At 34.9% G+C, this 16,390-nt stretch overlaps 2 protein-coding genes across 3 annotated transcripts; one reads left to right on the forward strand and one right to left on the reverse strand.

Annotated features, from left to right (window-relative positions):
- Window positions 1-4,769: 4,769 nt before the first annotated feature.
- Window positions 4,770-8,494, reverse strand: LOC146936066 (uncharacterized). The gene is made up of 2 exons (XM_085751075.1): window positions 7,807-8,494; window positions 4,770-5,951 (listed from the first exon to the last, which is right to left on the reverse strand). Exons 1-2 carry the CDS (start codon window positions 8,273-8,275, stop codon window positions 4,909-4,911), a joined length of 1,512 nt encoding a protein of 503 aa, XP_085607201.1. The 5' UTR covers window positions 8,276-8,494; the 3' UTR covers window positions 4,770-4,908.
- A 2,396-nt stretch (window positions 8,495-10,890) lies between these two features.
- LOC146936067 (F-box/kelch-repeat protein At3g23880-like) lies at window positions 10,891-14,740 on the forward strand. Of its 2 annotated transcripts, XM_085751077.1 has the most exons (2): window positions 10,891-11,451; window positions 11,623-14,740. In XM_085751077.1, the coding sequence occupies exons 1-2, from the start codon at window positions 11,055-11,057 to the stop codon at window positions 12,441-12,443; spliced, it is 1,218 nt and encodes a 405-aa protein (XP_085607203.1). In that variant the 5' UTR covers window positions 10,891-11,054; the 3' UTR covers window positions 12,444-14,740. The 2 variants fall into 2 exon arrangements, with proteins under 2 accessions (XP_085607203.1, XP_085607202.1); XM_085751076.1 differs by having other exon boundaries at window positions 10,893-14,740.
- Window positions 14,741-16,390: the final 1,650 nt, after the last annotated feature.

Genomic DNA, 16,390 nt, shown 5'->3' on the forward strand with positions numbered 1-16,390 from the left:
AATAACTTAAATGTTCTAATGGAAGGGTTCCACAAAAAATAAGAACCAACATCGAGATAACCATAAAAGATGCCATCGCAAGAACACACTACCTTCGGGAAATTATGTTCGTTTGTGAGAGTACTGGGAAAGTAAAGTTGTGTCTGTGGAACAACAGTAGAAGTAGAAAAAACCGAAGCTATTAGAGAATCATACATATCTAACTCATCATAAACATCTGATAGCATGAGATGGTGGTGCTTGGTTGACAATTGAAGATGTTTCTTTACGAATTTAGGATCAGAAATTAAAGAATTGAAAAACTTACAGAGGCACCGAAATGATATTTGTACAATCATTTTGGTACAACTTTTGAACAATTTTCTCTTCAATACTCACATTAGATTCTTATTTTCTCTTTTCCTTTTTCTCTCTATTGTTGTTGACCAATAAGAAGAGAGAACAAGGTTGTCCCAAAAGTTGTACCAAAATAGTTGTTCAAATATCATTACTCCTTCTAAAATAGGGACAATTGGATTACCAACGAAGTAAAAAAAATTGCACTCCTAACATGGGGTCCTGGATACGCCATTGGCATAGTTATACCCCATTTTGAGACATATCCATAAATTAGTTGGTAAAAGGTTCTACCTTATTGGCATAACAGTCTTGGATAAGTGGCATTGATTACCTCGTGGCCACATTTAGTGTTGAACAATCTATCAAATAAAATTACAGTGGATATGAATTATATGGTAGATAAAAAAAAGAGCTTATAATCCGACACCATGACATGTCTAATCCGAGGAGTGTTCGTACTTCATAGCACATCACCATTATTGTAATGATTCAAACTATAATTTGATTTCAGGTTGCAGCTGCTTGGGGAGTAGGTTTTGGTCTTTGGACCAGCATTGGGAGGTTATTTGGCTCAGGTAGTATTTTGTTTTTTCTTTCTGGGATAAAATACTTCCGAAAAAGTAATGGATTTTTAACATGGATGTAAGATAACTTGTATTGCAAGACATGAGTTGTCATTCTATTTGTGTCCCAAAATTTAGGTACTACCTTGATATATCTAAATATAAACTTTCGTTTCTTTCGAAAAACTCGTCCCTAAATATAAGCTCTATTTCAAAATACTCGTTACATTTATTATATTTTTTTTCAAAATGCACACCTTATTAACACTACTAATTCGTTTTTGAAGATGAAAAGTCAGAATTTGACACCTTATTAATACTTTATTTCAAATTGGGAAAAGAAAATGAATACAAAGCATTTGTCACTTGTTTCTCTAATAGTTTGTCAAATTTTGTTTCACAGCTAGTACAGATATCCAAATATATTTCCAAATGATTCCTTTTGGGATAAGTGGATATTTTTCATCTTATAACAAACTCTAACCATCTATTATGTTTTTCGTTGCTGTTGTACTAAGTTTGATTTGTCAAAACTTAAACCACCCTATAGGATTCCATACTTTTTGCCGTGCTTCATTGTATCAGCTATGGCATTCGTAGTAGCAATATCCTGCATTTGGCTACCAGTATGTATCTTAAATTCCAACATTTTATCTGTTCATTAATCACATATATAGTTGCCCTCTTTATATTGAGTGAGTTCTATTTTGATGTTAATATTATGATGATATGTCGCCATATTTAAGTATCCTTTTTATGTGTTTTTCGGTTTTTTCCTATCAGTACAAATGATCTAAAATGTCTGCATCAATGTAGAAGACACTTCATAATCACAAAGTATCGACCAACCATTTATAACAGTGTTTCACTAATCTATACGAGTACTTGTTTGATTTGTTTGGTTTTACATTCATTCAATGTGAAAGTAAGTAATCCTTGACTGAACTACAGAAAACGATTACCTATTATCTGTGCACTCAACACTCACTACAGTCGTGACCTTGACCATTGATATAGATCTAATGATTTCCTATAATCAGTGCAGTCAACACTCACTACACTCATTTGAGTTTTCAGATCTCTATTCAATGGATTAGATGAACATAATGCTGTGACTTTAAGAAATTTTTAACTCCAAGGAACCAAGGTTCATAGGCTGCATAGTTCTTTTAAGTTGAGCTGCATTGAACATTTGCAGATTGAAACTCAAACACAAGAATGGATGAACTTTGGAAATGCATGATATTAAAAGAGGCTTCTGGCTTTCAAAATTCTTAGTAAATTAAAGTATTATTTGCACGGTTTGTTTGGTAACTTTGAAAACTAGAAGTTTTTGAGTACTTACATGATATTAAATAAAGTTGTTGGCATTCATTATCCATAGTAAAAAAGGAATAAATATTTCTATTGTAAATAGCATACAACATGCTTAAAACAACAAATTGGTACAAACTAAGTTTCTATTGTAAATCTTACCCTATAATGTTTCTTTCTGTTTTCCTGTTTCAAGGAATTGGATTTTTTCAGACATGATTTCAGAGGTGATCCTATTCGTTTTGCTGAGGGATGCTGATAGAACCCCAAAATTTGAAGGTAAAATTGTATTTATTTAACTGGAAAATGATGAGCTCAAAGCTCTTACAAAGATGAAAACAGGAAATGGAAAGGATAACCCAGAGTTCAGAGAACTCCTACCAGAGCTAAGCTCCTAGACCAGAGAGAAACTCTCCTAACAAACTCTTAACAATAATTCTCAATGCCTGATTCACTTCCCTTTTCCTCTCTTTTATAACCCCATTCACATGACAATCAATGTCACTTTATTAATTATTCTGAATGGATGATTTAATTCCCCTTTCATCTCCCCATTCACATAACAATTAGTGCCACCACATTAACTAACTTTTACTCTCTATCCATATTCCCCACTTTGAACTTTCAGGTTCCTATCAATGCCACCTTCTTATAACAACCTTGTCCTCAAGGTTGGAAGTGATTTCCATTACTCTTCTTAATACGAGGAGGTCTTTTAATTCACTTGAGAGACAAATAGGAAGCGGTTTGTTTTGCACACTATAGTTGGACAGCAGCTGCACCCAAATCTTTCCTGAATGATTTTGATATGTCAATATAGAAACATTTTGCACCATATTATGAACATCAAGTGCTAAATTTGTACTTTTCGCCAACCCCTGATTACATGTCTTCATATACACTAGAAGTAATGTGGTAATCCAATCATATGTTATCAATTTTCCATTTCTATTGCCAACATCACCACTAGGTACACGCCAAGGGATTTCACAACCACCACTGGTCACTACGATGGTACTGGCCAAGAGACTTCCCATAACAGGGTTTCCATGATGTCCGGCTTTTATACCAAATTCTTCATCATCAAGAATTTGGAGTGGTTCTGAAATTAATGCTTTATTGTCCCCAATTTCAAAACCTCTTCTGAGGACTTTGAATGTATGAGCATTCAAGCAAAAACTGTGCACATGTACCTTCTTCCATGTCTCCCATTGGACTAGCTCCCTTGTCTCTATTTCAGCCCATGTTCTAAAATTATCTTCCAACAAATTAATAGTTTGGGCCTGGCCCATTAGGTTAAAGATACTCGACTCATAAATTGACCCTTTTACCCCTATGTATTTCTTTCTCATCCACATCAGGTCTTTAAATTTCTTCACACAAAGAGGGTCTTTAACAGCAATCACTGTTGACGGCATTCCGACCACTGTTGGTGGCGGTTCAACATCTGGTGGTTTTGGTGGGGGTGTGAATGTAACAGAAGGATGCATCACTTGCCTCTTTCGTAATCTCTCATCCTCCTCCTTCAACAGAGTCGGATTTCGTGATGCCTTCTTCATCCCCAAAGTTACAACTGAACCTCCTTTGTCCTGTTTCGTTGTATTCTTCGTTAATACTTCTGCTCCTGGTCGTAAAATGTGGTTCACGATTTGTGTCTTCTCCGGCATCGATGCTGCGATGTACGAACCAGACACGACCATTCCTTCTTTTCTTGCCACAACGGTACAGAGAGTTTGAACATCAATCCCAATTCCATCGTGATCTGTTTCATTCTTCTTTATCACGATCTGAGATCCAGAAACTGAATCTTTAATGGAAGGGAGTGAGCAAACACCTTCTCGCAATTTAGCAAACTCTGTAAACACAGATTCACTAAATTTCTCAAAAGCTTGATTCCAGACATTTTCAAGCGCCTCCAATTCCCACAGATCGAGACATTTGGACATTTTCAGATCTTCACTAGCTCCTCTCGATAATCCGGTAGGTCGGACCATTGATAGAACCCCAAAATTTGAAGGTAAAATTGTATTTATTTAACTGGAAAATGATGAGCTCAAAGCTCTTACAAAGATGAAAACAGGAAATGGAAAGGATAACCCAGAGTTCAGAGAACTCCTACCAGAGCTAAGCTCCTAGACCAGAGAGAAACTCTCCTAACAAACTCTTAACAATAATTCTCAATGCCTGATTCACTTCCCTTTTCCTCTCTTTTATAACCCCATTCACATGACAATCAATGTCACTTTATTAATTATTCTGAATGGATGATTTAATTCCCCTTTCATCTCCCCATTCACATAACAATTAGTGCCACCACATTAACTAACTTTTACTCTCTATCCATATTCCCCACTTTGAACTTTCAGGTTCCTATCAGATGCACATGATATAAATGCTTCAACTTTCTTCGTTTATGTTCAAAAGGATCTAGCCAAAACCGGATACCAGCATCACCAAACCAGACCTTCCTTTTGGCATATCAATATAGCAACTGCATCACTTTCTTCGAAAAAAGCCACCTGAGCTGAGCCGGTGTAACAAAAGACACTTATGTTTGAAGAATCTACAGAGCCAAATATACTGAACTTCTTTATTAACTGTTCCTTTGATGGTAGGTTGAAATTCTTGGGGAACTTCATGTTCAGAAATGTAGAACAAATGGGAACATGTGTTTTTGGTTGCGCTCCAACATTTAAATCAAATCAAATAGTGAACAAGAGGCAGCATATTGATAGGAATTTATACCCTCTAACGAACGATTCCCAGAAAGTGATTTTATTCTTGCTGACTCTTTTGGCTTTAGAGGTGTCATACTTTTATCACCATCACAACTTTGCAGCCTCTCCTCGTAAACAGAAGAGTTGGATCTTAATACAGATTTAACTTTTGCTGCACTGGCATTAGCCTCATGACTATCAAAATGGAAGCCAAACACTAAACTGGGAGATGATTCACATGTAAAAGACTGCTGGAACGTCAATTTTTGACATCTTTCGATATCCACTTTACGGGACTCGTCACTGAAGTTTATGCTAGTTTCAGAAAAGTGTATGCAGGCCTGATTGTCTTTTTGAATACTTTCTTCTGGTTCAAGAATACTGATGTGTGAGATCCTAGGTCTGGTATTTCTTGAGATGCATGCAAACCCTTCATTTTCTTGAGCTCTGCGAATTTGAGGACATAAAGCATGTTTATCTGGTCGCTTTCTTTTTCTGTTGAGGCATATAGTGGTTTCTATGTCAGGCAACCTAGAGAAAAGCCTTGGTACATTGTCTCCTCTTTCACCTATATAATCGACCAAATGAGACTTGAAGTCGGAAGCGGTAGAAAAATGAGCTTCACTCATACTAGAACAATTTTCAAAGCAGATATCAAACATTCCATGCTCTAATATATTTTTAAATCTCGGACGGTTCTTCCTTTCAAATTTTAGATTCTTTCCCCAAATGTGGAATGGGCTTAAGGCAGGAGAATGCATAAAGAGTTCAGCTTTACCACTGGTAGTTGGAACCTCTGGAATAATCAAAAGTTTATTCTGAAACAACTGTAGAGAATGTCCTTCCAAATCAGGAACTGTTGGCTTCAATCTTCTTATAGCACCAATGGTCATGTTTTTCTGCCCTAGGTCAGATATGACCTGATATTTTTCCGTGGGTTCTATCGCCATAGATTCTCGAGTAACTGAGAGTAGCTTCTGACTCAAAGAGGAACATTGATGCTGCTTCACATTATCACCTAATGATAAACACCATAAGTTTTTAATATCAAGATGCTATTCAACATAGGAATGAGACTAGAAGCTTAATTATGTCAAGAAAATGGTAAATATTGACAAATTAAAATCTTATAGTATAATATATTTTCCATTTCAAATTATGGATGATCGTCACAAGCATGGTTAACAAACTCACAAGTGGACTAGTAAACTAGTCCATTATATGTTTCTAGGTAGGAAAATCTAGTTGAATTGAATCACATACATACTCAGTTTTGGGAAAACTCGGTTGAAATTGTGTGGACTCATTCAACCTCAATATCACAAATTTAAGCCCGTGTGATCAAGTTTGATAAAAAGGAAAAGTTGGGCCCAAAAAATTGTTAAACAAGAACATGTCACCGTATGGTTCTACTTCTTTGCTCCACCTCAATACTTCCCTGCCAACCAAACCCACCCTTGCCATCATTCCCATCCTACTCGTGAAGACAGTATTGATCACTCTTTCAGCGATGACCCGGTGGCCTCAGTGAACAGACACTGTCGAACAATCATGTTCGCTCATGATACACTGTTGCACCACATGAACATACCTCTGCATTACTACACAAGAGAATAATCTCCCTCCATCTTTCTTCTGCATCCTTGTCCTACGACTCAGTGCTTTACCAGTGCCTTTTTGACATGATAAGATGATTTCACTGAAATGGTTCCCGAGTAGGACACTTACAACCAAATGGAATTCGAACTCCATCTCTATATCTAATCTGTGTTTCTTATTTTTCTGTGTAGTAATGTATGCACAGTTGTATATTTTAGTTCTGTCATAATATCATTCAACTTATAAGTTTTTCTAATATTACATTTTAATAATCCAACCTAGAGTTTTTGTAAGAAAAATCCAACTATACTCTATTTTATTAACTTTACGAAGTATCCATTGTTGTTTAGTAGTACTAAGTTTTTTTTGATAAGGCAAAAGAAAGCATTAAAATTCAAGAGAGGGCTTGAACCCTTATACAGCCAGAGTGCAAAAATTGCACAAAAGAAAGAAAGACAAGTATTGCCACAACAGACCAACTATCAAAACAGAACCTAAGCTAGCAAAAACTGTCTTTGGAAACCTCCTTTTGAGAACGAGTTCGAATTCCATTTGTGTTTGTACCGTTAGCTTGTTGAAACCTATTCTTCTTTTTCCTGCTGAAACCCTTTTACACAGGAGCAAAAGAAGACATTCTTTAGACAACTAAGGTTCTAGAACTTTTGGTTTTGAAATACCCTTTTTGGAACGGGTGATGATACCCTCTGAATCCGTTGAATCCGTTTAGTAGTGCTAAGTACTTTAGTATGTAATTAATCAATGACAGAAAACATGTTGGACACATAGTAAATTTTCTCTCGCAATTAAGTTTTCTCCATGTATAAGAGTCAAAATTTGAATCCATGACCACTTGTTTAAAGTGCCAAACTCCTTAGGCTCTTATCACTTTGTAACAACCACATGTTGTTAAACTCTTATCATGCTTCTACATGTCTTCTCCACAGATGCCTGTAGACAAATTTCTACCCTGTTTTCCATAATAATAAATAATTACCCGAATTTTTTCTCACAATTACAATTAAAATATTTCTTATCTTATGTAATCAGTGTAATCACATTGAGTTTGCATTGCAATATTCTACCAAAATTCCCAATAATTACCCCGATACACACTAAACATATTGACATTTGAGAAAGTGACATAATTGAATGTAACGTATGTTGTGTCGTGTCAGTGTAGGACACTTACACTTGTCGATTAAAAGCGTCAGTGCTATAGAGATTACGTGGGAAAAGTAGCAACCAAAAGATTAAAAAGATTAAAAACAAAGTACCTAATGTTGTAGCTTCTTTGTAGAGTTTCTTCTGGTGAATGGTAGAGTACTCACGAAAAGCATGAATTTGAGCAACAACTTTAACAGCATCAACAGCACAAGAAGCCTCAACACAAGGCAAAACAGCAGCATCAAGAACAAAACCCAAAACTCCAATCGGGTCAAGCTGATAGCCCGATCCATGTAAAACCCTCTCCTCTTCGTTATGACCCGTTATACAAAGACACCGCATACTCGAAACAATTCTGAGACCAAATAACCTAAGTGCAGAACGGAACGCTTCACATTGAAAGATGTCGTTAGGAAAGGGAAATTCATCGAAAGGAATAACCTCAGATTCGACGAATGAGAGTGAGATGCCGAGGTGGCTGGAAGATGTGACCAAAGCCGGAGACCAATCGTTGTTGTTGTTGTTATGAGGGAAGTGAATTTCTCTTGCCCAAACTATGTCACCTTTTCGACTACTCATGCTTCTTTCTTTCTCGTTTCAATCATGTTTATCGGTTTCGTTTATATTCTTCAACAAGATTTGGGATAAGTAGTGTTGTGAATCTTCTAATTTTTCTCTTCTCCCGCCTTAATCAAATTCAACCAAATAAAGGCGGGACATTTAAAAAGGGTTAAGTATAAGGATAAGAGAAATCATTTTCTTTTTGAATGTATAAATGAGGAGTCGTAATAGTTATTTACATTAAAATGTCTCATATTGGTTCCTCGATATATTTATTTATCGTCATATGAATCCTATAAGTATTATGTCATATATGTTTCTATATAAAAATAATTCATGTTAGAGCATCTTCAATGGAGGGTCCTTACTTAACAAGGACCACTCCCTATTAAGGACCCTCCATTGGAGGAAGAAAAATTGAGTCCCCGTTAAGGAACGAGCAACTATATAAGAACCTTCTCTCTCCTGGGTAACTAACGGGCCCCACGTTTAAAAAAGTAATAAAATGTGTACTGCTTGGTCCCACTTGCATAAAGAAGTAATAAAATGTGTACTACTTGGTCCCACTTATAAAAATGATTAATAGATAAATTATTTTTGTTTAATACTCCCTCCGTCCCATATTACTTGACCTATTTAGAATATTTGCACTATTCATGTAACATGCTTTGACTCTATTTTTCTATTAATATATAAAAACAAAATATAGCATATAAGATGTTGTTAGATTCGTCTCGATTAATATTTTCAAAATATCAAATTTTCGTAATTTTTTCTACTAGATTATTAAAGAAATTTAAGTTTAAAATTGTGCATTGGCATATGTGACAGAGTCAACTAGGTCAAGTAATATGGGACGGAGGGAGTATGTAAAGATAATGGGACATATTTAAGTATTTTTCATTGGAGTCCTTAGTGTATTGTCATTGGAGTCATTGAGTCCTTAATAGATACTTTTATTAAAAAATTATAAATAAGTGATGTGTCACGTGGGGTCCATTTAATGAGTCCTTGTTAGGGAACTACCATTTGTGGATGCTAGCAATGAGAGACTATTTTAATGTCAGAGACAATTTTAACTTATAAAGTGCACAATCAAAGACTATTTTAGAATTTCGATATATTGAGAGATTATTGTAGTTACTCATTACACATTTAAAAATCAAAATGATTATTACCTCGTTAAATATATTTCTAATGATTTTGGCTAACATGTCTTGTATCATACATAATGTTTTTTTATTAGACTAAAAAGTCACATCATATTTTATTTAATAATAAATTTTATTGATTCATTGTTATAAACTAAATTGTGTATGATGTTAGATTTGTTTCATTCATGCATCATAGAGTTGGTCATTTTTAATTTATTTACTCTTTGATTGATTCAATGGTTAAGAATTGAAGAAGGAGAGAGAATGAGACAATTTTGAATGAGAAGATCGGATTTCAAACGGTTGCTTCAATTCTTAGTCTTTTAATTATTATTTTTTACCAATTTGAGTCTTTGTTTTTTTACAAATATGTGCGTTATATATCAAATAACTTTTTCTTATGACATGTTATTGTTATCATATTAAAATATTATAAATTAAACGATTTAATCAATAATTCATTGGTTAGATACATTAATAAATATTAAATAGTTAAATTACAAAACTAATGGTAAGACTTGGAATTGAAGAAGGAGGCTACTTGTGTGGGGAGAAGGAGTTGGTGGGGCGGGTGTGGATCAATTGACTATTATTGTGTTTACAGGTTGAGGTTGCAGATCGTTGTGTTTAGAAACTTCATTCTATCCAGCAGTACACAGTCAAAAGTGCTTAAATAACTTGACTGATGTTGAACTTGTGTGGGGTTTTTCAAAAATTCTCACTTGGCTTTTAATATTATCTAAATCTTTGTGATTTGCATCATATGGAATGAGCGAAATGGAAGGATTTTCCATCACAAGGAAAATCTTCTTCAATCTTTATCTGAAGAGCTTAGACTCTAGACTTTTTTATGGCAAAAATCATACCACATCTTGTTCGATTTTGATTATTTTACTAGAAGGCTAAATCCTTTATTGTCTTCAAAGATGGTGGATTATTAATTTTCTAAGATACACTTTGGTTAGAGGGCTTACTTTAGTTTATTAACACATTCTTAGCCTTTAAAAAAAAAAATCAAACCTATTACAAAAATAAAGTAAGTAATAAATTTTTGAGAGAACAAATGGGGGGTCCTTACTTAACAAGGACCACTCCTCATTAAGGACCCTCCATTGGAGAAAGAAAAATTGAGTCCCCGTTAAGGAACGGACAACTATGTAAGGACCCTCTCTCTCCTGAGTAACTAACGGGTCCCATGTTTAAAAAAATAATAAAATGTGTACTACTTCGTCCCACTTGCATAAATAAGTAATAAAATGTGTACTACTTGATCCCACTTGTAAAAATAAGCAATAGATAAATTATTTTTGTTTAATATGTAAAGATAGTGAGACATATTTAAGTACTTTTCATTGAGGGTCCTTCCTAGTGTATTATCATTGGAGTCGTTGAGTGTTAATATGTATTTTTATTAAAAAATTATAAACAAGTGATGTGTCACATGGAGTCCATTTAAAGGGTCTCAGGGAACTACGGTTGTGATGCTAGTCAAAAGCTCAAACTCAAACCGAATCTAGGTCACACAAAGACAAGGAACGAACCATCTCAAACCAAAATACCTAATTCACCTTTCACTCTTAAAATTTCTTAACACTCTTCAATAAACTTCCACTTTCTTTAAACTCATTCATCTTCAACCAACAATGGCGGATTCATCTTCTCCCGCAACCCTACAACCCAATTCAGAACCTTCACCTCCTAACCCAATCCCTAATCCACCCGATCCAGTTCCTCAATCATCTCAATCGCAATGGCAATCTCCAACACCGTCACCAATCCCCATCCCTACAAACCCTAATTCCAATCCACCTGGTGTATCCGGTTCGGTGCAGGTTCCGGTTCCGATGTATCAAATTTCCGGGAGTAATGTCGTTTGTTCTCAGTCACTCACGCAGGAAACAACCAACATTCAGAGGCAGCGATTGGTCGCCGGAACCCTAACATACCCACCGCTGGAGCTTCCAACTATTCCTTCTGATCTTTTGCCTGAGATTCTCTGCAGGCTTCCGGTCAAATCACTCGGACAACTCCGATGCGTCTGTAAGTCCTTCAATTCTCTTATTTCTGATCCCAATTTCGCGAAGAAGCATCTTCGTATGTCAACCAAGCGCCGCCACATCATGCTAACAAATTATAATCCTTCCACGCGTAGAGATGAGGAGTTAGTTATGTATGATTCTCCAATCCCTTCGCCTTTTTCTACTTCTGCAGTTTTTACACAAACACAACTACACATTCCTATTACTCTCACAAATGGAAATCATGTCGTGCGTCTGATGTGCTCTTGCGATGGCATGTTTTGTGGTAAGCTCAGAGATGGTTCTTATTTCTTGTGGAACCCTTCCATTACAAAATTTAAGTTATTGCCTCCTTTGGAAAGTGACAAATGCTGGACATCAATAAGCTTTGGATATGATCATTTCATTGATAATTATAAGCTCATTGCTGTTTCTGAAAAAATTGAAGTTTATGTTAATACTCTTGGGACTGATTATTGGAGAAAGATAGAGGACATCCCATGTTACACCAAGCATGGCCCGGGGATATTTGTGTGTGGCACTGTTAATTGGTTTTCATGGGATGTCATTATTTCTCTTGATTTAGAGAAGGAATCATGTCAAGAGATTTGTTTACCTGATTTCGGAGATGAGATTAATTCATGGGAATTGGGTGTGGTGAGGGATAGCTTGTGTGTCTTTGCAAATCGTGATGAATATTGGGATGTTTGGATTATGAAGGAGTATGGAAATCAAGAGTCTTGGACTAAATGTTACAGTATTCCTGACGAACTGTTATATACAGATTGTTTGCAAGATCAGGATTTATTAGCCAATACTGCTTTATATATTTCAGAGGATGACCAACTGTTGGTGAAATGTGAGCAGTTTGATAATTATCATGATGCGACACTTGACGATATCAAGTTGGTTGTTTATGACTCCAAAACTGGCATTTTGAATATTCCTGAGTTTCAAAACTCCTATGAGCATACAGACGCAGTTGTCTACATTGAGAGTCTCATATCACCTTAAGCATGGATTCAACATATATATGATTAGTTTTTGTTTCTGTTATTTATATGTTATGCCTGTTTTGATTCTTGGTAGATCATTGTTAATCAATGGTTGATGGATTCTATAGGCTGAACATTTCTTTTTATTTTCAATAGTTTGGTTAATTTTAGTTGTTGATTCTCTCACATCTTGCACTATATTTTAAATAGTTCACAATCATGAATTGCATTAAAAGGTTTGTCATTTCATTTTCTAAGATTTGCGTTATCAATTAGATGTAATAATGCCTGCTTAGTGTTGCACAAATTTTTTAATGTTGCTTCAAATCTTGCACAATGCATTATGAACTGAACTGAATATGTCATATAATACTATCGTGATGTCAGTTTTTGAAGAAGATAATTGTTGTAGAACTTGTAAAAAAAAGACGCAAAGTTGAATGATCTCATCCATTCATTTTATTATTCACATCTATCAAATCCAATAGTGCTGAGGTTTTTTACTCCCTTGTAACGTCTTCTCTCTGATCCAATCTTCTGTACCGCCGACAATTTTTTCTTTTGTCTGCTGCTTCACTAGACTCAACATAAATTATATAATACTAGATGTAGCCTTTTGACAAATTGGATTTCTTCACTTTCAACCTAGTCAATTTTCCCTCTGAATCTGATGGTGTGAACTATTTTTTAGACTACAACATGTGCAAATAACCAATGAATTATAGTAAACAATGTACCAAAGTGTAGAATTGTAAATGGATAGTTATCTTATAGTTATGTATTGCCCCCATTTTCATTACTTGATCCTCCAGGTGGAAAAGGGTATTTGATTTGTTTTCAGTTATTTTGTATCATCAACCGCAAGTCATCCCTTCTTATTCTGAAGGACATTGACACTTTTTTATTTTTTGTTTTTTTGTTTTGTTGATTCTTGATTTGGAGGGGTTGGGATAAATTAGTGATGAAATACTCTAAAGGGTGAAATGTTGATTCATGAGACACAAATCTTTATATAGTTGCATTTTAAAGTATTATATGCCTCTAGAATAAATATGCAAAGGATTTAAATTGCTTATGTAAATATCTATAGTTAGCTAAGTGGTTATATTTTGTGTTAGAGTAGTTTGGTCCAATGGGGCTGTGAATAGGAAAGAAATACATGGATGAGAACATTGTAACTTATAGAATCAAAACAAATTTGTACCGTCGTTATGGTTTTGGACTGCCCCGATTACACGTTATTGGGGCTGATCAACTGAATGGTCAAAGAAAGTGTGATACTAGGAAATGTTGATGTTGATCAGACCGCAAACTCTATTCAAGGTAGCATGTAGAGGTATGAGGTATCAAAAGCTAATAAAAGCTATCCGTAGGGAGAATTGGATAACCACAGCATCAAAAAGAGGGTATAAAATGGAGACCTTTTACACACCTTTTAGCTTAGAGATGAATTGAAGCTTACATATGCTAAACCGTGCAGAACATAAGTCTCGGTCTTCATCTTGTGCACCGCAGAATGTGAATATAGAATTAAAGTGAAAAATAAAGATGAGAACTTAGTTTATGAGTTTAACTTCAAAGCCATTTTTTGGATGTACATTATTTATATCCTCTTAGTAGTGACTAATGGAATATGTATTGATAGAAGAATCTGATGTATTGGCTGACTATATAGTGTAGTAATAATTTGAATAAGGTTGTGTTGGTCATTACTTTTTACAGATAAAATTGTTCACTATTATGCCTTATTTGACTCTGAATTATATTATTTCATGTTAAATTGCAGTTATATGATAGTCTTTTGATGGCTGCATTTATTGTAATTTTGCTATTCAAATTAAGCCACTGTTTGTTTAAGGTTGTGGTTCTTTGTATAAGCAGTGAGACTTAAGATACAAGCCTAAAAATGTCAAGCTTAGGGGGTTCTAATACTATGAATTCATTTAAAACTTTTTGTTTTAAGAAATCAATTATACTTGCTAAGGGGGGTTTCGTTGTATTTCCAAATGGCACGTATGTATTTTGTTATTGATATATCTAAATATGGCTTACATGTGTGTTCTTAATACTAGACACAATACTGGTTGGATTCTAACTATTGTTTGTTTGCCTTGACTTTGTTAACATTGTATGTTTTTTTACATTTTATTTTTTCAGATTTGTTGAACTTGGTAGTTGTCAAGTTTTGGATTTTTTCTTCAATCAATTAATTATTTTGGCTTGTTATTTCTGTAGGTCTTTTCAGATCAGATTCAACCTCAGTCGTAGGAGGAATGCTCATTTTTTCAATGAATTCAGACTGGACTTTCTGTTTTTCAGCCATCTTTCGGTTCCCACGCTTGTTCTGCTATAATTGGTTTTGCAATTGCAATTGCATTTTATTATCATTGCTGGCTGCACTGTGGCTGTATGACAGTTAGTAGGTTGTTTTGAGTTTGTTTAGCTCTCTCTGTTTGGTATTTTGATATGGTGGTGAATGGAGAATGTTGTGTCATTATGGTTATGTTAGCCTTGCTATCTTAGTGGTCTTTTAGCATGTCCTAGTGTTGCCTAGTTATGTTGGTTAGATGTGGTGTGAGTGACTTTGATTCATTGCTGTTATTTGCTGTCTTTTTTAGTGGTTAATATTTTTATTACTTTTCTCTGCTAGTACAGTGATTTTCTTCTTTTTTGAAACGGCTAAATATTATTTGAAACACTACCTAGCTCAAGACGAGCAAGAGGCGCAATAAACAGAACTGCAGCCTGCCACCAAAACCAAAAACACACTGCTACAACAACAGCAGACTGATACCCAAAACTCCAACCGGGTCAAACTGGTAACCTGAACCATTTAAAACCCTCTCCTCTTCGTTATGTCCCATTATACAGCGACACTGTAAACTATAAACAATTCTGAGATTGAATAACTATAAACGAGCAGAATGGAATGCTTCACATTGAATGGTGTCGTTTTGTAAGGGTGATTTATTGAAGGGGATAACTTCAGATTCGACCAAAAAGGTGCATTGTGGGGTGCTGGGGTTGTTGAAGAAAGAGAGTGAGATGCCGAGATCGTTGGAAGATGTGAGCAAAGCTGGAGACCTGTTCTGAGGGAAGTGAATTATTCTTACCCATACTATATCACCTCTTTGAACATTCCTCGTCATGGTTATGTCTGTTTCTTGTTTCGTTTAAGTTCCAACGATTTGATTTGGGACAAGTTCAATTGTGATTATGAATCTTGTTTATTTTCCTCTTCTCCCGCCCTGATCAATTGCAACTAAAATAGGCTGGACTTATTTTTTAAAAAAGGAAAAGCAGGACATTTAAAAGGATTAAATATAATACTACATTCATCTCAAATTAGATGTCATCTTTCTTAATCAATTTCAAATTGTTTTTCATTAACCTTTATTTTTTGTATTTCAATTGTTTATAATTATTTCCTTAACTATATAAATAATAAGAGTGTTTTAGTAACTAATACAAATGTCCTCGCGAGCTTAGCTTAGTTGGTAGGGACATTGCATAATATATGCAAGGTCTGGGGTTCGAACCCCGGCTACAAAAAAAAAAAAAGTAACTAATACACATTTTACCTTTAAAATCAACATTATTAATCATTTCATTAAAAAATGTGTACTACTCAAATGAAACGTTTAATATGAGACAGAGTATGTGGATAGTGGATAGGCCATGTTGGCCTATAGAGGCGACCACCTGGCCTACAATAGACCTTAGAAAATGTGATGTGAATTTTTATCAAAGAAAAATAAAAAATCATGACTATAATCGAAAATAAAAAATTTAGAAAGACCAAACTTTGAAGCCATCTTTTTGAGCGATTAAAAATAAAAGTTCATATATTTAGGAGTTACATAAATCATATTTAGCTCTCATGAGCGTATTGACAATGCATAATATATGCAACCCCGACCACAAAAAAATAAAAAACATTTAAATATATTAAAAAAAGAAATATTT

Source organism: Medicago sativa, chromosome 3 (assembly GCF_051527215.1).
Source record: "Medicago sativa cultivar Bolivia chromosome 3, Bolivia_mono, whole genome shotgun sequence".
Classification (NCBI taxonomy): domain Eukaryota; kingdom Viridiplantae; phylum Streptophyta; class Magnoliopsida; order Fabales; family Fabaceae; genus Medicago; species Medicago sativa.

What these genes read in the sequence shown, in the direction of transcription:
- LOC146936066 (XM_085751075.1), bottom strand. Translation starts at nt 8,275, where the DNA reads ATGAGTAGTCGAAAAGGTGACATAGTTTGGGCAAGAGAAATTCACTTC. An exon ending in CAAAGAAGCTACAACATTAG is followed by an intron (nt 5,952 to 7,806) that starts GTACTTTGTTTT and finishes GTTTATCATTAG; the next exon opens with GTGATAATGTGAAGCAGCAT.
- LOC146936067 (XM_085751076.1), top strand. Translation starts at nt 11,055, where the DNA reads ATGGCGGATTCATCTTCTCCCGCAACCCTACAACCCAATTCAGAACCT.